The 25,937-nt window shown below is 44.6% G+C and overlaps 1 protein-coding gene across 1 annotated transcript in view; it reads right to left on the minus strand.

Moving 5' to 3' along the window:
* TM9SF2 (transmembrane 9 superfamily member 2) overlaps positions 1 to 25,937 on the minus strand; it is a 1,342,976-nt gene that overhangs the window by 617,940 nt on the left and 699,099 nt on the right. Inside the window, exon 14 of the mRNA XM_044071229.1 lies at positions 25,253 to 25,404. Coding sequence (XP_043927164.1) covers positions 25,253 to 25,404 — 152 coding nt within the window. The remainder of the gene's footprint in view (positions 1 to 25,252; positions 25,405 to 25,937) is intronic.

Consider the following 25,937-nt stretch of genomic DNA (forward strand, 5'->3'; position numbering starts at 1 on the left):
GTCTCAAAAGAATCTATACTCAAACACAGAGTCGTAGAGGCAAAAAGGGTCGTTAATACCAAGGACCCAGCACACAAACTGAAATGCTAAATATCTAAGTAACTAAGTATTTAAACTGCAAACTCTCTAATAGTATGAAACACTGCATATGGAAAAGAGCAAAGGAAGCACAAGTGTGCACGTTAACCTGAAACACTATTAACTATCTAAATTCCAAAATCCCCAATGAGAAGAAAGTACAGTTGTGTACACTTACCATAAATGTAGATGTTCGAGTGTATTCACTGTTGCAGTCATTACATTTGGATTATCTGCTTGCAGGTAGCCCTCAGTCGGCCTGATTAACAAAGTCTTGGGTCCTGCGTCGGTTGCGGTCTCTTCTTCTGTGATGTCAGGTTGTCAGGGGTATAAAACATGCAGCCAACGTCATTACATCAGTTTTTCTTGCCCCAGATGTCAGGTGCCCCCCTAATGGGAAGCAATTAAATCTATAAATATACAAGGTTATACCTCAAACGAAAAAGCAAATACACAAAAAAGCTTTTATGCATTGAAAAGGAGAGAAGAGGTATAGCCAAACAAAGTCAGGGGGCTGGAGGGAGGGTAACCAGGACTGCAACAGTGAATACACTACTTTTATGGTAAGTGCACACAACTGCACTATGTTCTTCGTGTTTCACTGTTGCAGTCATTACATGTGGGTAGATTCCCAAAGCTAATGATGGGAGGAGGAATTTAGACAGCATTAGGACCAGCTATACGGCCCCGAACAACTGCAGTGGCAAAGCCAGCTCTGGATTTAGAGAAAATTGGCAAATGGTACTGCTTGGTGAAAGTATGTACAGAAATCCAGGTAGCAGCTTCTAGGATGTCCCTGATAGGTACGCCTCTGAGAAAGGCTGTAGACGTAGATGCAGCCCTGGTTGAATGGGATCTGATCCCCTGTAGGATAGGTTTTCCATGGTGCTTATAGCAGAAATGAATGCAATGGCCTAACCATTTGGAGACAGTTCGCTTTGAAATAGTCTTCTCCTCTGTCCCTGCAGCAAATGCCACCAGCAGTTGTTCAGATTTCCTTTGAGGTTTAGACCTGTCCAAGCAGAATCTAAATTGTCTGTGCACATCTAAGGAGTGCAGTATCCATTTCCCTTTGTTCTGTGGATTAGGAAAGAAGGTAGGGAAATTAATGGACTGATTAAAGGCCACACTGGATACCACCTTTGGCATGAAAGAGGGATTGGTCCGGAGAGACACCCTGTCCGCATGAAAGAAGATGATGAAAGGCTCCACTGCCATAAGGGTCTGTAATTCAGATACCCTTCTTGCTGTAGTGATGGTTAAAAGGGATGCTGTTTTCCAAGAAAGGAATTTTAAATTTGCAGTAGCAGCTGGCTCGAAAGGAGGAAGGGTGAGTTTCTCCAATACAAGGTTAAATACCCACAAATTATCACATAGACAGTAACCCACTGAGTACGGGAAAAGTAATCAGAGACCTGGGGACCCAAGTCGATAGTGACCTCTCATTTGACACCCACGTTGCCAAAGTGGTTGGAAAGACTTTCTACCTTGCCCACCTTATCACGAAGGGATTCACATCCAGATCAAAGGAGGTCATTGTACCCCTATACTCCTCCCTTATCAGGCCCATGATTGAGTACAATGCCCCATTTGGTATGTACCTCACACGGCACTTGCAACAGCTAGAGAGACCCCAAAAGTACCTCACCAAGAGGATCAAGGGTCTCCAACATATGTCATATGCTGCCAGACTAAAGAAACTCCAGCACTATTCAGTAGCATACCGCCTGCTCAGAGGTGATCTGTGCCTGACGTACAAGGCCATGTCCAATCAGGAATTGATGGACATGGTCCACCTCAAAAAATCCAAATCCATCAGAACCACGAGAGCTAAAGATTTAAACTTCAGCACAAATATGAATAGGACATGCTGGAGGGACAGATTCATAACTCAGAGGCTTCTCATACTCTGGAGCAGAATCCCAGTTCATGTTCGGCAGAGCCCCTCACTGACTCTCTTCAAGAGAAATCTAGACAGAGGCACAGTATTCTAAATCTATTCTGTACACTTTTGTACCAATACATGGGGTGGCGAAAGCCAAATCACTATGGCTAGGCTTATAAATGCCCCTAGGCAGATAGCCTAGTACCAAACTATGAAACTATAAGATCCCAGGCTGGAGTTGGAGCTCTTCTGGGTGGTCTTAAATTGACATCGGTTTAGAGAAAGAAAAAGTTTCCCAACGGGGTACTTCGCTTTTAGTTGAAGACTTTGGTTCTGAAACTCGAAAACGAAAATTTCAGTAGTCAGCTGACTTACACTTGCGAACTGCTTCTGCTTCGGGCACCACACGGCAAGAAAGACGGATGTAATGACGTCGGCTGCATGTTTTATACTCTACGACCTGACGTCACGGAAGAAGAGACAGCAACGACGCAGGACCCAAGACTTTGTTAATCAGGTTGACTGAGGGCTACCTGCAAGCAGATAACCCAAATGTTTCTTTAGACAGCCAAGGAGCAGAATTAGCTTTGACTCGTTTGTTTCTTGGAGGGGCTTGGGAGTTAAGAGTATTTAGGAAGATAGAGTTAAAATGTTCTACAGCATTGTCAAGGGGAAGAGTGTTTAGGATTTGCCAGTTAATATGTTTAAAAATGTTTGAGAAAATTGTGGGGTTAAAGTTGCTAAGATTACGAGTGTGGACATAATGGTGCTGATATTGGGTGGAGTTAGCTGAGCGATGAATGAAAGCGGGGAGATGGTCACTAAAGGTGTCTGGGGTGGTGCCAGAGAGGATTATTTTGTTTGGATGGGAGACTAGGATCCAGTCAATGATGGATCCTGGGGGGTGGTTTTTGTTAGGACGAGTGGTTGAGTGGATTACTTGGGTGAAGTTGTAGAGGTTAATGAATAGGGAGGGGGAAGGCGAGTTGATTTTATTCCAATCAATATTAACATCGCCTAGAATGTAGGTTTCAAATCCTAAAGTAAAGGAGTAATACAATAATAGGAAAAATATTAAACTTAGCCATGGCCAAGCAAGAAGCACATCTGAACTCGTAGACGCGGCAAACGACATCTGGAGATTGTACTGGTGCACTATGGGATACCTATCTAGCCACGAGCCAACTAGAAGGTTTTGAGCTTTGTAATGGGCTGAGTGGGAGCAGAGGATCGGCTCTGAACCCATATGTAAGAATGGAGGCGAGATAGGACTACAGAACATCAGTCCTCATTTAAAGAAGCATCTAGTAATTTTGATCTGACATGATCTGGCAATGTTTGTTCCTTCAGCCAAGCATGCCTTCCCAGTACAGACCAAGTGACTGCAGCCCTGCAAGATGCTTCTAGGGCATCAAAGCTACACTGCAAAATATACTTACTAACTTGGTTCGCAGGATGCATTAACGCTTGTAAATCTTTATTTTCAGCACAATCTGGGAGTAACATAATTTTTTTGTTTAATTAGCTCCATAACATGTTGCTGGTACTTCAACATGTGGAACTGGCAATTCAATCCCTGATGGCAAGAGTTGCAGAGGTATATACCTTCTTACTTCATCTGTCTAAAGCTCTGGAATCCCTGTCTGAAGGGGTAGGGTTTTTGGCTGTAGTAGCCTTAATCACTTTAGGTCCCTGGGAAATGGTCTCTGGATCCACGGTAGGATTCTTAAAGAGAAAATTGTGAGAATCAGGTACTCTGTAGTACCAGTCAGGTTTTCTAGGGGCCGGGGGTAAAGCATCTGGAGTAAGACTGGATTCTATGAAGACAATCTACAACATCCAGGACTGGGGGTATAGCTAGAGGCCTGTGCTGAAGCAACTCTAAAAATTCTCTGTCTCTTTTTGGACTGAGGGTAGTCCTGGCATTCCCAGTGGAAATGCTCTCAAAGTATGCAAGGTTTCACCAAAAGAAAAATCCTCTGGAGGGGAGGCAGAGGGAATGGATTCCTCTGCATCTGAATCCTCATAGGTTGATAAGGGCATGTCCTGATAATCAGAAGGGTCAGAGTCATCGGACTCCTGGTTTGTAGAATCAGAATGAAACTCAATTCTTTGCCTCTTAGCAGGGGAAGGCTGGCTTCCCCTAATTAGGGTAATAAGGTCTTCAGCCATTCTAAGCATTTGTTTTTGTGGCATGGGAGCTTGAGCATGCACTTTGGTCAGTTTTCTAGGCATAGTGCATACTCTGGGCCTGAGAAACTTGGTAGTTTTAGCTAAAAATGAAGTTGTCTGTTTAATTCGAACATCGTTAGGTCGGAATACACCCTCAGAAAAGTACAGTTTTGTACCTACCATAAATGTAGATGTTCGAAGATCCACATTGCTGCAGTCCTTACTTATGGGTAGTCCGCTGTCCTCGGTCGGCCCGAATACCAAAGTATTAGGCTGACGTCGGTCATGGGCGCACAGCCGTGACATCAGAGCGTAAGGGTATAAAAGCGCATGACCGACGTCATATCCTCAGTCTTTTCTTGCCCCAGATGTCAGAAGGCCCTAAAGGAAAGGCCACAGCCAAAAAACAGAGTAACTTCCCAAAAGATATGCCCAACTACAGCCATCACCCAAACCATATAACCATGCTAAGCTACAGAGGGGAAGGAGGGAGGGAAAATTGGACTGCAGCAATGTGGATCTTCGAACATCTACATTTATGGTAGGTACAAAACTGTACTATGTTCTTCATCTCACATTGCTGCAGTCCTTACTTATGGGTAGAATCCCAAAGCAACGGGAAAGGGAGGTTGGAAAAATCATAAAGCATTAGGGGCTACTAAAATGCCCTGTAAAATTGCAGTGGCAAATCCAGCCCTAGACTTAGAATAAAGAGGAAGGTGGTAATGTTTAGAAAAAGTATGTACTGAACTCCAAGTGGCTGCTTCCAAAATATCCTTTGTAGCTACCCCCCTTAGAAAGGCAGTAGAAGTTGCAGTAGCTCTAGTGGAATGAGGTCTGATCCCAGTCGGAATCTCCTTACCATGATGGGAATAACAAAAGAAATACAAAACCCAATCCATTTAGAAATAGTTTGTTTTGAAACAGGTTTACCCTGTGAACCCAAAGCAAAAGAAACAAACAACTGCTGAGACTGTCTGAACTCCTTGGTTCTGCTCAAATAATAACGCAACTGCCTGTGAATATCCAAAGTATGCAAAATCTTCTCCCCTTTATTTTGAGGATTTGCATAAAAAGTAGGCAAATGAATAGTTTGGTTTAAGGCCACACTAGAAACCACTTTAGGCATAAAGGAAGGATTAGTACGCAAAGATACCCTATCCTTATGAAAAATCAAGAAAGGCTCCACTGCCATAAGGGCCTGTAATTCAGAAACCCTTCTTGCAGAAGTAATGGCCAACAAAAAAGCAGTTTTCCATGACAAATACTTTAACTCTGCCGTAGCTGCAGGCTCAAAAGGTTGTAGAGTAAGCTTTTCCAACACAAAATTGAGATCCCAAGCAGGAGTGGGAGCTCTACGTGGGGGTCTTATGTTCTTTGCCCCTCTGAGAAACTGCTTAAACAAAGGATGAGAGAATAAAGGAGGGTCACAGTCATAATTAGCCGAAATGGCTGCAGCATGAACCTTTATGGAGGAGAAGGACAAACCTTTGTCTAATAACTCAGTAAGATATTGTAAGGAAGCACTCAAATTAGGCTTGGAAACATCAAAGTCCTTCCCTTTGCTCCAAATAAAAAATCTTCTCCATTTATCAGCATAAACTTTCCTTGTACTAGGCCTCCTGGCCTCCAAAATAACATTCAAAACTTGTTGTGGAAGCGGAGAACCTCCAGAATCTAAAACAGAATATGCCAGGCTGTTAGATGCAGAGACTGAATTCTGACATTGAGAAAGTGATTGCCCTCCTGAGACAAAAGGTGTGGAATCAAAGGCAGAGGCCATGGAGGCTCTCGGACCAAACTCCTCAGAAGTGGGTACCAGTGTTGTCGAGGCCAATCCGGTGCTATCAGGATCATGGATGGCTTGTCTTGTCTGGCCTTCAAGAGAACCTTGGGCAGAAGAGGTAGAGGTGGAAAGGCATATACATGAAGACTGTCCCAACTGAATAACAGAGCGTCCACCTTCCAAGCTGTGGGATGAAACCCTTTTGTGCAAAACTTTGGCAACTGGTAATTTAGTGGAGAAGCGAACAGATCTATGTCTGGAGTTCCCCATGACACTGTCAACTTTTGAAATACCTGAGGATCCAATTTCCACTCGTGAGGATCCACTATTTGTCTGCTCAATACATCTGCTAAGGAGTTCTGTGCTCCTGGTAGAAATCTTGCCTGAAGATTGAGATTGTAACTGAGAGCTGTCTCCCACAAAATCATCGCTTGTCTGCAAAGAGGGTACGAATGAGTTTCCCCCTGCTTGTTGATGTACCACATGACAGTTGTGTTGTCTGTTAGAATCAACACCTGCCCTGGGTGAAGTAAATCCTTGAAAGCCATTAATGCAAACTGTACTGCTAACATCTCCTTCAAGTTGATATGCAAATGTTGAAGTCTGGCAGGCCACGTGTCTTGCACCCATTTCCCATTGAGGTGTGCTCCCCAAGCCTTGTCCGAGGCATCCGTCGTTAGAATCTGACTCGCCTCTGGTCGGGTCACAGAGAGTCCCTTGTTTAGGTGACATTCCTGAGCCCACCACAAAAATTCCTTCTGAATGCAAGGTATCATTTGAATGACAGTGTCTAGATCCTGGCAGTGTTGTGTCCATAGATTTTGAGATACCATTGAAGCTTCCTCATATGCAATTTGGCATTGGGAAGCACCAGAATACAAGATGCCATGAACCCCAAGGCTTGAAGGTCTGTCCTTGCAGTCAGCCTGGACTGTAGAGACATTTGATGGAAATAAAGTGAAAGACTTTTCTGTTTGTCCGGGGTCAAAAAGGCCATCTGGGAAGCTGTATTCAGTCTCACACCCAGAAAGCACATGTCCTGAGAGGGTACTAGACTGGACTTTGTTTCATTCACAGAATACCCTAGGCATCTTAACACTACCATCACATACCGTAGATGCTGAAGAAGCTTGTCCTTGTCTTGTGCAATAATCAGGCAATCGTCCAAATAAGGATAAATTTGTATTCCTTCCATCCTGAAAAAGGCTATCACTGGAGCCAGAACCTTTGTGAACACTCTGGGCAGTAGATAAGCCAAAGGGCAATGCAGAGAACTGATAATGTAAATTTCCAGCTCGAAAACGCAGGTACTTCCTGCAACTGGGCCTGATAGGAACATGAAGATAAGCCTCTTTTAGATCCAGAGTTACCATCCAGTGATCTTTTCCCAGCAGAGGCAAAAGCTGTTGTAATGTCAACATTTTGAACTTTGGAATGTCCAAATAAGTGTTGAGGAGAGATAAATCCAAAATCGGTCCCCACGTGTTCCCTTTCTTTGGTACTAGAAACAGGCGGGAATAAAACCCTAGACCCACTTCTGAAGGAGGTACTGGCTGTATGGCTCCCATGTGAAGAAGTAATGAAATCTGTTTGTGAGCCTCCATCCTTTGCCGAGGAGGAATGTCTGGCATACCTTTGAAAGGAGGCAATGTATGGAAATAAAACTTGTAACCTTTGTTTATAATGTCCAACACCCATTTGTCTTGGGTGACTAAAAACCAATTTTGTTTGAAGAGAGCTAGCTTTCCTCCCAGAAAATGCAGGTCATTGGGCCTGTTTACGAAAGGACTGGCCCCTACCCTCACCAGCAGATTGAGCAGGCGAACTCCAGGTTCTAGGCCTAAAGGTACTCTGAGCTCTGCCCCTACCACGCCTAGATCTACCCCTAGACTGGGAATCAGAAGAAGGGTACGTCCACCCCTTAGCAGGCCAATTTCTACTAAACTTAGGAGGTTGAACCTGCAAAAAATCTTTAACAGTCTGCATAGACTTAGCCTTGTCCTCCATTTTCTTCAAAACAGACTCCACAGGAGGACCAAACAACACTTCGGACTGTAAAGGGGCATCCAGAATTCTAGACTTAACATGTTCAGATAAATTCTGATCCTTAAGCCAGGCATGCCTACGAAGAACTGAACCAGTGGCAGCCACTCTAGAAGAAGCCTGCAAAGCATCAAAGCCACACTGCAAAGAATGTTTCCCCACCTGTTCAGAAACATGCACCAAATCTTGCAATTCTTTACACACTATGCCCTCCGCCAAAGCATCCACTTTAGATTTTAGCTGAGAAAGGAGGAAATTCTGATATTTCAACATATGAAACTGGCAATTTAAAGCCCTCATTGCCAAAGTAGAAGAGGTGTACACCTTCTTACCCCATCTGTCCAAAGCTCTAGCTTCCTTATCTAGAGGAACCAGATTCTTTACAACAGAAGCCCTAACACCCTTAGGCCCCTGACTAATAGTTTCTGGGTCCGCCCTAGGACTCTTATATAGGTATTTATGAGCCTCAGGTACCCTATAATACCTGTCCGGTTTAACTGGTACAGGAGGCATAGAATCTGGATTAAATGAGGCCTCCGAAAAAACATCCTGAACAACATCCAAAACAGGAGGAATAGCCAAGGGTCTGTGCTGTGGTAAAAACAAGAACTCTCTAAGCCTCTTTCTGGAATCTGAGTAATCCTGTCCTTCCCACTTAAAATGTTCCCTCATAGTGTGTAAGGTTTCTGAAAATGAAAAATCCTCTGGAGGGGAAGCAGAAGGAGTAGAATCCTCTGCATCGGAATCCGAATAAGGAGGAAAATCTTGAATATCCTCAGCAGAAGACTCAGAATCATCTGAGGCCTGCTCCAAAATTTCCAACTCTGGCTCTACCCTGGGCCTATTATCAGGAGGGGGCATGGAACCTCTAATTAAAGAAATCAAGTCTTCTGCCATTTTAAGCATATGCTTCTTAGGTACAGACCCTGAAGAACCAGAACTAACTCCAGAAGAAGGCAAAACAGTCCTGCCCTTAGAAAGAGCCCTAGAAACAGTAGCAGAAGGCCTAACCCCCTTAGGCAAAGAAGGGAGAATAGTAACCTGAGAGGCCCCTTCAGCCTGACCTGACTCCTGTGATGCCACATCCTGTAAAATCAAGGTTTCCCCCTGAGACTCAACAGAAACTTCAGCCGGATCCACCTGTTCCACTGCAGTCTCTAAAGGACCGGCGTCCGAAATGGACAAATCATCCTGTCTAGGCTTTACAGATTTGTCTTTATGCTTCTTCGTGGAAGCAGGCGGAGGATCCGACGGCATATTATAATTACACCGTTTGCCAAAAACTAACCTAGCACAATCTAGCCTTCTCTTAATAGTGCGCTTATTAAACCTAGCAGAAAACCGACACCCAACTACGTCGTGCTCCGGTCCCAAGCAAGGGATACAAAGCGAGTGGTAATCCCTATGCGGTATCTGCTTCCCACAAGAAATACAATTATTCACTTTTTCTGACATCCGGTAAACAACTGAGGCAAGAAAAAACAAAAATGCTCCCCAACGGGGTACTTGGCCCAACTTGGTATGTCTGAAACTCCGAAAACGAAAAATTTCAGAAAGCCGAACGGCACTTGCAACGCTGCTTCTGCATCGGACCATGCGGCAAAAAAGACTGAGGATATGACGTCGGTCATGCGCTTTTATACCCTGACGCTCTGATGTCAGGGCTGTGCGCCCATGACCGACGTCAGCCTAATACTTTGGTATTCGGGCCGACCGAGGACAGCGGACTACCCATAAGTAAGGACTGCAGCAATGTGAGATGAAGAACATCTGGTGCCTGCACAGCGGCTCCGGACACATCCAAGGTACAGAAATCCGCAGGTTCCATAGTTGAAGAAGCATCTCGCGGCATACTGGACTCTGAATGTGTCTCAGCAGAGGCCTGCAAATCTGTAGAAGCGGGCATCAGGGGCTGCAAATGCTCCTGAGTACTGGCTGACTGGCGACTAGTCGGCAGTTTTGAACCTATGTGGTCTGCCTCTGTCTTTATCTTTAAGTTTTTTTGGAAGATTGGTAGTTGGATGGCTTATCGAAGCAATTTCGGAATACGGAGAGCAAAAGAAGTTAGCGACAAAGATAGACTGATGACGAATGGTTCGGGAGTTAAACAAGGCACAAAATCGACAGTGAGGGACGTTGTGGTCTGGGCCTAAAGAGGTAACACAGTAAGAATGAAAATCTCTGAGGTATTTGCTTTCCACAGGCAAGACAATTGTTAACTTTTTCTGACATCAGTTAGAGCAAGAAAAAAGAATCCCTAACGGGGTACTTGGCTTTAGAAGACTTCCAAGTTCAAAACTCGAAAAACAAAAATTTCAAGTAGCGGCCAACCGGTACTTGTGAACTCCTTCTGCTTCTGGGCTCCTCCTTGGCAAGAAAGACTGATGTAATGGTGTCGGCTGTCTGTTTTACACCCATGACGACCTGACATCATGAAGAGGCGACAGCATCCAACGCAGAAATCCTAAGACTTTGGTGTTTGGGCCGACTGAAGGCTACCTGCAGGCAGATAACCCAAGTGTGATGACTGCAACAGTGAAACACGAAGAACATCATCGTAGACACTTCCTGCATGACTCCCTTAAAGGGATGTGCAGATAGGCTTCTTTTAAGTCTAGGGTGACTAACCAGTCATCCTTGGCTAGCATAGGTAGAAGTTGTTGCAGGGTGAGCATTTTGAATTTTGGTACCACTAGGAAGATGTTGAGAATTGAAAGATCCAGGATTGGGCACCAACAGCCCTCTTTTCTGGGTACCAGGAAAAGAATCCTTGACCTATCTGTTCCGGCAGAACCGGATGAATAGCCGTGATGGACAGCAGGGATAGGACTTGGTTTTGTGCGCCTGCCCACTGGTTTGGAGGAAGGTCTGGGAACCCTTTTGGGGTTGGCAGGAAGTGGAAGTAGAATATGTACCCCTGGGATACAATGTTGAGGACCCATCAGTCTTTGGTGATGGACATCCAGTTTTTTGCATGAAGGGCAAGTTTTCCTCCTAGGGGCACAAGCAGTTGGGCAGGTGGGGAGTGGAGTAGAGAAGTCATTGTGAGTTCTTTCCAGAAGGAGGTGGCTTAGCACTCCCTGCTTTGTGGGTGGGGGCTTCGGGATGATTCAATTCGTAAACGAAAAATGTCAGGTAGCAGCAGACCAGCACTCGTGCGAACTGCTTCTGCTTCGGGCTCCTTGGCAAGAAAGACTGATGTAATGGCGTTGGCTACCTGTTTTTATACCCTTGACATCAGTCCTGGAGCAACTGCATCCGACGCAGAAATACTAAGTCCCTGGTATTCGGGCCGACTGAGGGCTACCTGCAGGCAGATAACCCAAGTGTGAGGACTGAAACAGTGAAACACAAAGAACATCTGGGTTTTGGTGGCTAGTTGAGAGAAGTAGCCTGTCAGGTAGGCTTGTTTTTCTGGAGAAAGGAATCCCATCTGGGATGCTGTGTCCAGGCTTGCTCCTAGGAATACAATTTTTTGTGTGGGGACTAGTTTTGATTTATTTTCGTTGATAGTATACCTCAGGGAGGTCAGTAGGTCCTTTACAAAGGTCAGGTGCTGTAACAGCTTTTCCTGACAGTCTGCCTGAATCACGCAATTGTCTAAGTAGGGGTAAATTTGAATATTTCTTTGTCTACAAAAAGCAATTGCTGGAGCCAGGGATTTTGTGCAAACTCTGGAAGCAGTGGATAAGCCAAAGGGAAGCGGAAAGAACTGAAAGTGCATAGTTCCTGCCCTGAAACGTTCATATTTCCTGCAAGATTCCCTGATTGGGATGTGTAGATAGGTCTCTTTTAGGTCTAGGGTGGCTAACCAAATATCCTTGGAAAGCATAGGAAGAAGCTGCTGGAGGGTGAGCATTTTGAATTTTGGTATCACTAGAAAGTTGTTTAGAATGGATAGATCGAGGACTGGGCACCAGGTGCCCTCTTTTCTGGGTACCAGGAAGAGTCTGGAATAGAAACCTTGGCCTATCTGGTCTGCAGGAACCTGCTGTATTGCCCTCATGGAGAGCACGGAAAGGACTTGCATTTTGGCCTCTGCCCACTGATTTGGAGGAAGATCTGGGAACTCATTTGAGGTTGGCAGAGTGTGGAAATAAAGTTTGTATCCCTGGGACACTATGTTGAGGACCCATCGGTCGTTGGTAATAGAGGCCCAGTTGCTTGCATGGAAGGAGAGTTTTCCTCCTAGGGGCAGAAGCAGGTGGGCAGAGGTAAGGGGTGGACGTGTAAAGTCATTGTGAGTTCTTACCATAAGGGGGTGGGGCTTAGCACTCCCTCCATTGCTTAAGATCTGTGCATTTCCTGGGTCTGCTGTCTGGGGGGGTGTCTGCTTCCCCTGGATCTGGGTCTGGGCTGAGCTGACCTGGAGGGATCAGGAAAGAACCCCAGTGCTTGGAGGGGCAATGCCTACTGAACCTCGGAGGTTGGACCTGTAAAAGTTTTTAACTGTCTGCATAGATTTAGCTTTTTCTTCCATCTTTTTTAAGACCTCTTCTGCCTTGGTGCCAAACAAATTGTCTTTGTTCAATGGTGCGTCCAATAATTTGGATTTGACATGGTCTGGCAAGGTCTGTTCCTTGAGCCAAGCATGCCTTCCAAGGACAGAAAGTACAGTTTTGTACCTACCATAAATGTAGAGGACATCCAGTGACTGCTGTCCTGCAAGATGCTTCTAGGACATCAAAGCCACATTGCAAGGTGTGCTTAGTAACTTGACTTGCAGAATGCATAAGCTCTTGTAAATCTTTATTTTCTGCACAAGCAGGAAAGGAAAATATTTTTTGTTCGAGTTCCATGGTATACTGCTGATATTTCAGCATTTGGAACTGAAAATTTAATGCTCTAATAGCAAGAGTAGCAGAGGTGTATACTTTTTTTACCCCATCTGTCTAATTATTGGGAATCCCTGTCTAAGGGGGTGGGATTCTTAGCTGAGGTTGCTTTAATTCCTTTAGGTCCTGGAGAGATTACCTCTGGGTCAGCAGTAGGATTTTTGAAAAGGAATTTGAGAGAGTCCAGGACTTTGTAGTACCGGTCAGGTTTCCTGGGAGCAGGAGAAAGGGTGTCAGGAGTCAAACTGGATTCCATAAAACCATCATCCACAACATCCAGGACAGGAGGAATGCCCAAAGGTCTGTGCTGTGGTAAATCTAAGAATTCCCTGAGTCTCTTCTTTGACTGAGGATAGTCTTGACATTCCCGCTGGAAATGCTCCCTTAAAGTATGAAGGGTTTCGCCATATGAAAAATCCTGGGGTAGAGAGGCAGAAGGAATGGATTCCTCTGCATCAGAATCCTCATAAGCAGAGAGGGGTTGCATGCCTTTATATTCAGAAACATCAGAGTCATCAGACTCCTGTTCAAATAAAAAGTACAGTTTTGTACCTACCATAAATGTAGATGTTAGAGTGTTCACCCTGCTGCAGTCATTACACTTGGGTTATCCTGTCGTCAGGCAGTCCCGCAGTCGGCTGGATTTCCAAAGTCTTGGTCCGACGTCAGTTGCTGTCGCCTCATTCCTGATGTCAGTGCGCCAGGGGTGCATATATTGCAACAGACGCCATTTTCTTCAGTTTTTCTTGCCCCAGATGTCAGGTGCCCCCAAAAAGGTGATCTAAATTAGTACCAAAAGGTGGGAACACTGTACAAACACAAAATCCCTTCAGCTAAAAGCAAATACATCAGTAAGGCCTAGCGAAGATTTAGCCAGTAAATCAGAGGGGTTGGAGGGAGGGTAACCTGGACTGCAGCAGGGTGAACACTCGAACATCTACATTTATGGTAGGTACAAAACTGTACTATGTTCATCGTGTTACCCTGCTGCAGTCATTATACTTGGGTTGAGTCCCAAAGCTAAGGTAGGGTGGAGGCATCATAGAGGGTTAGTGGAAGCAATGAGGCCCTGCAGAACTGCAGTGGCGAAGCCTGCCCTGGACTTAGAATAAAGAGGTAAGTGATAGTGTTTGGTGAAGGTGTGCACAGAACTCCAAGTTGCAGCTTCTAAGATTTCCTTGGTAGGAACCCCCCGAGATAGGCTGTAGAGGTAGCTGTTGCCCTGGTAGAGTGGGATCGAATGGTAGGAGGAACTGGTTTCCCATGATGGGTATAGCAGAATCGTATGCAATGGCCTATCCATTTAGAAATGGTTTGCTTGGATATGGCCCTCCCTTGAGAAGCTGTAGCATAGGAAACAAAGAGCTGGTCAGTTTTTCTGAAAGCCTTAGTTTTATCCAAGTAGCAACGAAGCTGCCTGTGAATGTCCAAGGAATGCAGGAGTCTCTCACCTTTGTTCTGTGGACTGGGGTAGAAAGTGGGTAGGTGGATGGTTTGATTTAAAGCTACACTGGAAACCACCTTAGGCATGAAGGAAGGATTAGTTCATAGAGAAACTCTGTCTTGATGAAAAATGAGGAAAGGTTCCACTGCCATAAGTGCCTGCAATTCTGAAACTCTCCTAGCAGAAGTTATTGCCAGGAGCAGGGCAGACTTCCAAGATAGGAGCTGAAGGTCTGCAGAAAAAGCTGGTTCAAAGGGAGGTAGCACTGTTTTTTCCAGAACAAAGTTGAGGTCCCATGTTGGTGTAGGAGCTCTTCTAGGTGGTCTAATGTTTTTTGCCCCTCTGAAGAACTGCTTTAGGAGAGGATTTGAAAATAAAGGTGGATTCGTGTTGTAGTGAGTTGAAATAGCTGAAGCATGGATTTTAATTGAGGAGAAGGAAAATCCTTTATGCAACATCTCAGCTAAATACTGCAGAATGTGAGGCATATGAGGCTGAGTTGTGTCTTGGCCTTTAGCTTGGTTCCAAGCAGAAAACCTTTTCCATTTGTCCGAGTAAGCCTTCCTGGTGCTCGGCCTCCTGGCTTCTAGAATAACATCCAGTACTGCTTGTGAAAGAGGGGCTGGTTGGATGCTTAATTGATTTGCCATGCAGCCAGGTTTAAGGTTTTGATCTGGCTGTGTAGAATCTGCTTGTCTTGTTGCGTGAGCAAATGAGGTATTTGAGACAATATCCATGGTGGGCTGTGAGCCATAATCTTCAATAGCGGGTACTAGTGCTGGCGTGGCCAGTCTGGGGCTATGAGAATCATTCGAGGTGTCTCCTTTTTGACCTTCAAAAGAACCTTTGTGAGAAGAGGTAATGAAGGAAAGGCATATGCTGTCAGGTTTTTCCAACTGAAGGAGAGAGCGTCCACTTTCCAAGCTTGATGGTGGAATGTCCTTGTACAATATTTTGTCAGCTGGTAGTTTTGAGGACTGGCAAACAGGTCTATATTTGGTAGGCCCCATCTTTGAGTTATCATTGAAAATATTTGTGGGTCTAGCTTCCACTCGTGGGGATCTTTGATGTTTCTGCTTAGGTCGTCTGCCAATGTGTTTTTCTGTCCTGGCAGAAATTGAGCTTGTAACTGGACTTAGTAGGCCAGAGCTGTGTTCCATAAGATTATTGCTTACCTGCAAAGAGGGTAGGAATGTGTGCCCCCTTGTTTATGTACCACATTACTGTGGTGTTGTCCGTCTTTATTGCAAGTTGTCCAGGCTGTAGTAGATCCTTGAAGGCTGTCAGAGCTTTCTGTACAGCTAGCATCTCTTTTTGGTTTATGTGCAGTTTTCTTTGTTCTGCAGTCCATAGGCCTTGAATGCATTGCCCTGCCATGTGTGCCCCCCAGGCATAGTCTGAAGCATCTGTTGTGATAGTTTGCCTGGGTGGGGGCAAGGTGAAAGGCTGACCCTTGTTGAGGTGACATGCCTGTGCCCACCATAGAAATTCCTGTTGAAGGCAGGGAATGAGAGATATCACTGTGTCCAAGCTGTGGCTGTGTTGAGACCATACGCTTTTTAGGTACCACTGTAATTTCCTCATATGCAGTTTTGCAAATGGTATTATCAGAATGCAAGATGCCATGAAGCGCAAAGCCTGCAGAATTTTTCTTGCAGTTAATTGGGTCTTTGTTGCCATTGTCTTGAAATATTGAGTCAGTTGTAATTGCTTGTCTGGTGTAAGATAAGCCTTCTGGGCCGTTGTGTCCAAGCTGGCACCCAGGAATGTGATTTTTTGAGGCTACTAGTTTTGACTTCTTTTCGTTTACTGTGTACCCCAGACAATTCAGTAGATGCTTCACAAAAGCCAGATGTTGCAAGAGAATGTCTTTTCTTTCTGCTTGGATGAGGCAGTCGTCCAGGTATGGATATATTTGAATTCCTCTTTGTCTGCAGTATGCAATTACTGGTGCCAGGCATTTTGTGAATACTCTGGGCGCAGTAGATAAGCCAAAGGGCAGTGCAGAGAATTGATAATGGGTTGAACCTGCAATGAAACGGAGGTATCTTCTGCAACTTTGTCTGATAGGGACATGCAGGTATGCCTCCTTGAGGTCCAACGTTACCAGCTATGCTGCTTTGCCCAACATGGGAAGTAGCTGCTGTAGTGTTAGCATCTTGAATTTGGGAACTTGTAAGTGTTTAGAATTGAAAGGTCCAGAATTAGTCTCCAAGCATTTTCTTTTCTGGGTACTAGGAAGAGTCTCGAGTAAAATCCTTGGCCTTGCTCTTGAGTTGGTACCCTTTGAATGGCTCTCATGGCCATGAGAGCTGTAATTTGTTTTTGAGCCTCTGCCCTTTGATTTTGTGGCAGGTTTGGCATTCCTCTTTTTATTGGCAAGGTGTGAAAGTGGAATCTGTATCCTCGTAAAATTATGTCTAGTACCCATTTGTCCTTTGTGACCATGTGCCAGTTGTCTGCAAATAGTGCTAGCCCCCCCCCCCCCCCCCCAGGGGGACTGACAAGAGCTTTGTTTGGCCAGCTGAGGTGCAAGTTATTGAGTTTGCCTTCTGGTGGGTTGAGACCCGTCTTCTCCTCCCTTCTGGGTTGGAGTGCCCCATTGGCGAGGTTTATACTGAGCTTGTGGTTGTCCTCTGCCCCTTGAGCGCCTGTACTTACCCCTCTGAGGCCTGTCAGTGGCTGGGAAGGACCAATTTTTTGTTGGCCAGTTTCTGCTGAAGCGAGGGGGTTGCACTTGTAGGAAATCTTTGACTGTCTGCATTGATTTTGCCTTATCTTTCATTTTCTTTAAAACAACTTCTGCTTTAACACCAAAAAGAACATCCTGCTGTAAGGGAGCATTTAGTAGTTTTGCTTTAACATGATCAGGCAGACTTTGTTCCTTTAACCAGGCATGCCTACGTATAACTGATCCAGTGACAGCTGCTCTGCAGGAGGCCTCTAAAGAATCAAACCCACATTGCAAGGTATGTTTGCCCACCTGCTCGGTGGCATGCAACAAATCCTGTACTTCTTTCAATTTAGATTGTTGAGGGAGGGTGGTTATCTTTTGTTTTAAATGAGAGAGCAGAAATTGCTGATACTTAAGCATATGAAATTGACAGTTTAGAGCTCTCATAGCTAAAGTGGCTGAGGTGTAAACCTTTTCCCCCCATCTGTCTAGTGCTTTTGAATCCCTTTCATAAGGTACTGGATTTTTAGCCATGGAAGCCTTAGCCCCCTTGGGACCCTGGGAGATAGTCTCTGGGCCAGCTACTGGGCTTTTTGTAAAGAAATTTGTGGGAAGCAGGTACTCTGTAGTATCTGTCAGGCTTGACTGGGCAGGAGGCAGAGAGTCAGGGTTGAAACTGGATTCTAAATAGACATCACCCACAATGCCCAAAACAGGAGGGATGGCTAGGGGTCTGTGTTGGGGGAGTAAAAGAAACTCTGAGCCTTTTCTTGGAAATCAGAGTAATCCTGACCTTCCCAGTGAAAATGTTCCCTCAGTGTGTAAAGTTTCCCCAAAAGAGTAATCTTCTGGAGGGGAAGCTGAGGGAATAGAGTCCTCAGCATCAGAATCTTCATAAGGAGAGAAGCAATAGTCTTGGTCCTCAGAGGAATCCGAAGAAATAGACAGTTGTTCAGAGGAAGCAGATTCTTCCTCTTGTCTAGGCCTTTTGTCAGGAGGAGGCTGAGAACCCCTGATAAGAGAAATCAAATCTTCAGCCATCTTGAGCATCTGTTTCTTAGGCATAGGGCCTTGAACAGAAGACTGAAGTGAAGCCTTTTTTGGTTTGGAAGGAGTCTTCGACTTAGAAAACGTTTTGACTAAGAGTCGTCGGTCTGAAAACGCCTTCGGAAACCGATGGCGTTTCAGAAGCACCGACGTCCTTGGAAGGTAAATCGTCGGTAGGGCCTGAAGTAAAAGGCTGCGTCGGCCTAGTACATTCCGTCAAAATATCTGTAGCGGTCTCGGTTTCCTGAATTGCGGTAGTCAGAGGCTGCGTCGGAGCCTCACTGATAACCGGAGAACCAGAGACTGGATCAATGGAAGCCTCAGAATCGGGCTTAGGCCTGGGCTGTCGATTCTTATCCCTGCGCTTTTTGTGCACGCCGGTAGTCGGTAGCTCCGACGGCATGTTATAATTAAATTTTCTGCCAAAAAAGTGTCGTGCGAAATCAAATTGTCTTTTAATAGTACGTTTATTAAATCTAGCACAAAAACGACAAGTGACGTCGTGATCAGGGCCTAGGCAAGGTATGCAATAAGAATGGAAATCCTTATGAGGTATTTGCTTCCCACAAGTAATACAATTGTTAACTTTTTCTGACATCGGTCTGAGGCAAGAAAAGTTTCCCCAACGGGGTGCTTAGCTTTATAGAAGACTTCGGTCTGAAATTCGAATTTGAAAATCTCAGGAGTCGGCCGACCGGCACTTGCGAACTGCTTCTGCTTCGGGCACCACGTGGCAATAAAGACTGAAGAAAATGGCGTCGGTTGCAATATATGTACCCCTGGCGCACTGACGTCAGGGATGAGGCAACAGCAACCGATGTCAGACCAAGACTTTGGAAATCCGGCCGACTGCGGGACTGCCTGATGACAGGATAACCCAAGTGTAATGACTGCAGCAGGGTAACACGATGAACATCTACTGGGGACAAGTCTCTTTCTTTTGGAAGGGGTAGCCTCGCTTCCCCTAATAAGCATAATAAGGTCTTCCACCATTTTAGGCATTTGAGAGTGAGGCAAGGAAGCAGGTGTCAGAGCTTGGGTAGTCGTTTTTTGGGGCGTAGTTCATACCCTGGGCCTTAGAAACTCAGTAGTTTTAGAAAGAACTGAAGGGAAAGAAGTCATTGGTTTGTGTCTAGTATCGGTAGTGCAAAGTACTTCCTTGGAAGCTGGTGCCTGCTCAGCGGCCCCAGACCCATCCAAGGTTGAGACACTCACAGTACCCTTAGTCGAAGAACAGTCTCGTGGCATACTGGACTCCGAAAGGGTCTCGGTAGTGGCCTAAGAATCCACAGAAGCAGGCATCAGGGGCTGCAAGAGTCTCACTGAGGACTAGAGAACTGACTACTAGCTTAACGGAAGCATCGTTGGCAGTTTTGGACCTGTGCAGTCTGTCTCTGTCTTTATCCTTATGTTTTTTCGGAAGATCGGTAGTCGGATGGCTTACCGAAGCCATATCCGAATTCGAGGACCGAGAACAAAAATATCTAGCTACAATAAGGGCCTGATGTATAGTTCTGGCATTGAACAAAGCACAAAAGTGACAGCGAGGGACATCATGGTCTGGGCCTAAACAGGTGCTTTTTCTGACATCGGTTAGAGCAAGAAAAAAGGATCCCCAATGGGGTACATGGCTTTAGAAGACTTCAAATTTAATTTGGAAATGAAAACTCAGGTAGCGGCCAACCGGCACTCGTGCAAACTGCTTCTGCTTCAGGGTCCTCGGCAAGAAAGACTGATGGAATGACGTTGGCTGTCTGATTTTATACCACTGACGATCTGATGTCAGTCCTGGAGCGACCGCAACCAAAGCAGAAATACTAAGTCTCTGGTATTCGGGCTGACTGAGGGCTATCCCTGGCAGGATAACCCAAATGTGATGACTGCAACAGGGAAACATTAACTGGCTAAGCTTCTGGAGTCATTCTAAGGAGATCCAGTATCTGTCTGCCTTGGATGACATGATCGACAGACCAAGATGCTTTCCCAGAAATGGCCTGCACCTGTCGCCCTTGGGATTCCGGCTACTCCGCAAGGCCCTTGCCACCCCTATAGTGCCTTTTTTTAGGCAAGGTTCAAATGACAAATTCACCACCGTGACAAGTACAAGCAAGCAAAATCTGAGGGTAATGCTACTCGATGCTAGAAGTCTAAACATCAAAATGCACTCACTCGAGGCACTCCTTAAAATGGAGAACATAGACATCTGTACAGTGACAGAGACCTGATTCAAACTCCAGAGAGCACCCCCGCATTATCAGGCTAAAATTCATACCACACCTTTCAGCCACCTAACCTGGACTGAAACACTAAAGGTGGAGGCATGGCCATATTCATTAAGGATATCCACACCTCCAGGCTAGTTGCTCAGCATAATGCATCCGAGATTATCCAAGTGCAACTAACTCTGGGCAAGACCGCAATCCAAATTGTAACTTGCTACAGATTACAGATCCCCCACCATGCCCCAGGATTCCCACTCCTCGTCTCTTGATACACTGGAAAATATTAGGGTACAACCCAACACCCTAATAATGGGTGATTTCAACTACCCCACCATTAACTGGAAAAACTACTCATGTACCAACTCTTTTGCTCAACGCTTTCTGGAATTCATAAATTCCAATGCCTTGGATCAACTTATCCACACCCCCAACAGGGGCAGTGATATCCTACACCTGGTCATTACAAACATGGGCGACCAGTGTTCCACACCACAGGTCAATTCCTCATTGGCCAGATCAGAGCACAGGCTAATCAGCCCAGAATCCACATCCCGCCTCCACCCCCCATTAGGGAAACCACCGTACAAAATTTCCCCAAAGCTAACTTCACACTTCTGAAGACAGAAGTGGCAAACTTCACGACACCCATGCAGACAGACAATAGAGGTACGACTGCTGAATCCTGCACAAATGCACTTTATAAGCACTTACACAAGTGCATGGATCGTGCTATCCCTAACAGAACCAAGATGCTATCCTCCAAAAAAAGGAAGCCAATCTGGTGGTCCCCTGCCATAAACAAACACTACAACAGAAGAGAGAAACTGTTGCAAAAAAAAGAGTAAAATCCCATGACTGGAAGAACTCCCTGGTCAGCCTCAATAAGAAGCTGAGATCCCTCATAAAATCCTCCAAAGCTAGTTAAGAAAACAAAATTGCCACTGATTCTTACAGACAACCATGAAACGTTCTATAGCTATGTCCAGAATGCCAATGGCAGCACTCAGACCTGCTTGGAGTTACAGCACAATAGCACTAAATACACAGAACAAACTGATATTGCCAACATCCTGGCAGATAGGTTCAGTGCTAACTTTACCCCCCCCCCCCCCCCCCACAAAGGGCCCATCTGTATACCGGAGGAATGCAAAGTTCCTGTAATCACGGCTGCACATGTAAAAACCACACTCTCCAAAGCCAAGAACACAGCATCCATGGGACCTGACATCATCCCTGGCTGCGTTCTACATGAACTACAGAATGAACTGGCACCCCACCTAAGTTCAATCATAGCCTCTCACCTCAGGCTTTCTGCCACCTGAATGGCACAAACTGACGGTTATCCCACTCCACAAAGGGGGAGCCACCACGGACCCCGGGAACTACCGCCCCATTAGCCTAACGAGCCTGGTCTGCAAGGCCATTGAACGTATCATCATGGAACTTATAAACAAAGACATTGGAAACCTCCAAATTCTGGACCCCACGCAGTTCGGGTTTGTAAAAGACAGATCATGTCTCCTAAACCTGATAGACTTCTTTGAAGTGGTCACCAAAGCCGTATATGAGGGTAAGGTGGTTCACACAGCCTATCTAGATCTCGCAAAGGTTTTTGACGCCATCGCCCACACAGGAATTTTAGATAAACTCACTAAACTAGGTATAAATCCCTATGTCACAAGATGGGTTGCCAACTGGCTCACTGACAAAACCCACAATGTGAAAGTAGCAGACTCCAAATCTGACTTCAGACCAGTGACAAGTGGAGTCCTTTGGTAAAAAACTCTGTAACCATGAGCTACCACATAGATGGTAGTCTACTTAACACCGAAAGTGTGATAACAGACCTTGGGACACAGGTGGACAGTAGTCTCTCCTTTGATAATCACATCGCCACAGTAGTCAGGAAATCCTTCTACGTGGCACACCTCATCACAAAAGGTTTCTCATCCAGGAAAAAAGAGGTCATTGTACCCCTCTACTCGTCACTCATTAGACCCATTATAGAGGACAACGGCCCTTTTGGTATGTACCTCGCAAGACATCTACAACTGGAAAGGCCGCAGAAATACCTCACAAAGAGGATTACTGGCGTCAAACAGATGCCCTATGCAGCAGTCTCAAAAAACTCCAGCTTTACTCCGTCACATATCACCTATTCAGAGGCGATCTCTGCCTAACATACAAAGCTATGTCAAACCCAGAGCCCTTGGACATGCTCCACTTAAAGAAATCCCAATCCCTCTGAGCTACACGCTCTAGGGACCTAAACCCTGTCACCACAATAAACAGAACATGCTGGAGTGATAGATAACTGTTCCAGAGACTTCCCATATTCTGGAACAAACTACCTATCGATATCAAAGCTCCTCATTAGCACTCTTCAAGAAAAATCTTGATGATTGGATGGGAAATAGGAAATTCACCCCGGGGATCACCTCTGTGGCTCTGCTCGACAGGGGCACAGGAAAATTATTTTCTTGGGTGGCGAATGCCAGGATACCTTTTTGGCTAGGCTTGTATAGGCCCTAGGGCCGATAATCTAGTACCTACCTATGAACCCAAGAACACACCATCATCCACAAAACATTTTTTAAACATTATCCATCAAATTTTATTTTGGGGAACTTGTCTATGCTTAAAATGGCCTTGAGTCATTAGCCTAGTATTCTTTGATACTGAAGCCCGCAGGATGAGTAGTTTATTTGATAGCAGGAAAGCTCTTAAGGGCTTGGTGCAGAAACCTGACTTTCTGCCAGTTCACATTGAGCTAACAGTTTGGGCATACAGAATGTGCCTTGAAGCTTTGGAAGCTTGCCAGCCATTAAGCCCTTGGCAGGACATGATATACATAACTTAGGCCTCTGCAGCAGTGATCAAATGAAGAACATTGAGCACTAAGTGCTTCTTGATTATTGTCACTTGTTGGGAAGCCCAGCACAAACAGAAAACCAAATAGTCTGCTTACCCCCAAATGTGTGAAATTTAATCTGATGAAATGTAACAAAGATAATCAGAACTCCTAAATTCTTTAGTCCTGGAAATAAAAGCAAAAAGCTGTCACATGGTATCCATGTATAGAAGTACTATCTACATTCTGAAAATGGGAATAAAAAAGGAAGTTGTATATACCTTACAACCCATCACATAAGATGATCTGTTAGCGCACCCTCTGCAGCAGGTAGTTACAAGAATCTCTGCCATCTCCAGATGTATTATATTTTTTATTTCACTCCTGAGCATAGAGGTGCATGTGCTGCCACCTGTGCATATCACAGTACAACGTGCCAGGTTCACTGGACAATCACAATCTACAAGACATGAAACACAGCAACATAAAAAATACACACAGATGTATACTCGACCAGCTTGCAGGAAACTGCACCTACAGTCCATGAACTGAGAGGTTATTGAGACAGGAGTAAGCAGTCCTAACAGAAATCTCCTGCACAGATATAATAGATAAGTTTTTAATATATAAACAGATATATAACAATGACTACAGATGATGGGACCAAAAGCTGGATTACCTTTTCCAACAACCGCAATTCAGTATAATTTTTTTCAGAAGCTGCCAAACTTGGAGATGAAGACTCATTGATGCTGATATATGCCGTCATGAGTCAACTACATAAGAATGAGATAGCTCTAAGGTACAAAGGGATAAAACCCTTTATGTTACTCAATGATCTAAGTTTGATTAGCAGTTCACCTGCTTACTGGAGTTGCTGTGGATTAGAAAAAGAATAAAATGGATTCACCTACTCTCCCTTCCAAGAGGAGAAATTGTGGGTGATGATGGGTGCACTACCTCCAACGCAAGCCCTGGTGGAGACCAAAAACTTCAGTGACAGACTGGGCATGCAGGAACCTCAGGAAGGGGAGCTTTTCCTAAGGCCTAGGTTGGATATACTCCTATATGCCATGCTTGCTACGCACCCAGTCTGAAAATCTGCCTCAGCACACAGCAAAGTAAGGCCAGACACCCAGTAAAAAGCATTTTTCCCTTATTAGCAAGCACTAGCTGCTCTCAAGCTCTCCTACAAACTCTTATGGGGAAATCCTTGTCATCACTAACCTTAACGGTTGGTACAACAGCCTCTAGCACAGAAGGGTTAAACACATGGGTGAACTGCTATCAGATTTCAGCGCGACTGTAGTAGGATAAAGCTTAGGGGGCCTCAAAGCAATGGAGTGTCATACTTTACCCAACAATGACCGACTAAGAAAAGAAGAGTGCACTCGACAATTTCCTCCCATAACAAAACAGGATTTCCTCTACTGCTCGGAGTCAAGCATTTCTCCAATCAAACAAACATTATTAAACAGTGTAAATGAAAACTATCAACTGGATCACATTTTCTTTACTATCAAAAACTCTTACTCATGATGTTTTCTTTTTAATTTCAACTGCATACACAATGGTGCAACATCAAAACAAACTATGCCCACAGTCTGCACAATTCACCGAACAATTCTGCAACATTATCTGTTCAGCTACATCTTGAAAAAAATTCTTAATATCTTGTCTACTTGCACAACATACAAACTCAAGACATCTGTGCTCTAACACCATTTAATCAATGTATGCATAATGGAAAACTTATTATTTCAGGACAATAAAAACAGTGTCAACTAATCAACTTGTAAAGCATTTACGCACACTAATAATTTGATGACTGTCATCCCGCAGCACTCTTTAAACTCTCTCTCACATTTTTAGGGGTAGTCATCAATGTTCGTACTGCTTCCCCTCCAGTCAACTGACTTTTCATCTAATTAAAAGTCAGGTGCAAAATCTGGACACTAACTCAAGGGATAACAAAGACATGTGAGGTCTATTTTAAAGGTATGTAGAGCTGTCACAAGTAAGATCCAACAGACACGCATGAGCCACAGACGAATACTGGTAGGCCTCTGTATGAAATTCACTAACCTCATTTGGATGCTACCTAATAGAGAGACTCTTACCAAGTTTGAAAAAGTATTTTAGTCTTCTGCATACAACATTAAACATTGCTTTCAAATAATTTAGCAAATGCTAGTGGAGATAGCAAATAACTTACCATATGCTATTGAGGATGAAAAACAGCTGAATAAAAATGCAGCCAAAAGGAAGAATTCCTCCCATAATGATGCCAGGAATAGGCTTTGTGTAAAACGACTGTTCTGGGATTTGTCGAGGTATCTGGTTTGTACGAACAGGGTGCTCAATTGCCTACAAAAATTACAAATGTATGTACAGTCACCATACAACTCATTTAAAATTATAATTAAATGAGCATACACACAAAACCTGCATGTGTTTATACAGTTACACAGAGAGCTACACAGATACATAGACAATACAAAAAAATGGCAAACTAAAATAACTGCAAATGCAAGTAACCTGAGAAAACTAAATAGGCTTAACATGTGACATGCATTACCATAAGCTTATCCCACAAAAGATAGTGTTTTATATATTTTTTTAATTTATTCTGAAACGGCACTTCAAAAAGATAATTCAGTAACAACCACACCTTTCAGGTAAGGGTTTACAATTTGCCTTTTAGTCTTCCTTATGACCGTGGTACACTGGAAGCCAAAGTAAACCTCATGCAGCACCAGTTATCTGGGGGGGGGGAAGCTGAAGAATTTTATATTTAAAAATTATAATCTTACATAAATGTGTGTGTGCGGGTACGTGCGATGGGAGAGCATGCTATCTGGTAGAGAGTCTCAAAAAGTCTGCAACACTAACAGGACTAC

Source organism: Protopterus annectens, chromosome 5.part0 (genome assembly GCF_019279795.1).
Source record: "Protopterus annectens isolate FY-2018-M chromosome 5.part0, PAN1.0, whole genome shotgun sequence".
NCBI lineage: Eukaryota > Metazoa > Chordata > Ceratodontiformes > Protopteridae > Protopterus > Protopterus annectens.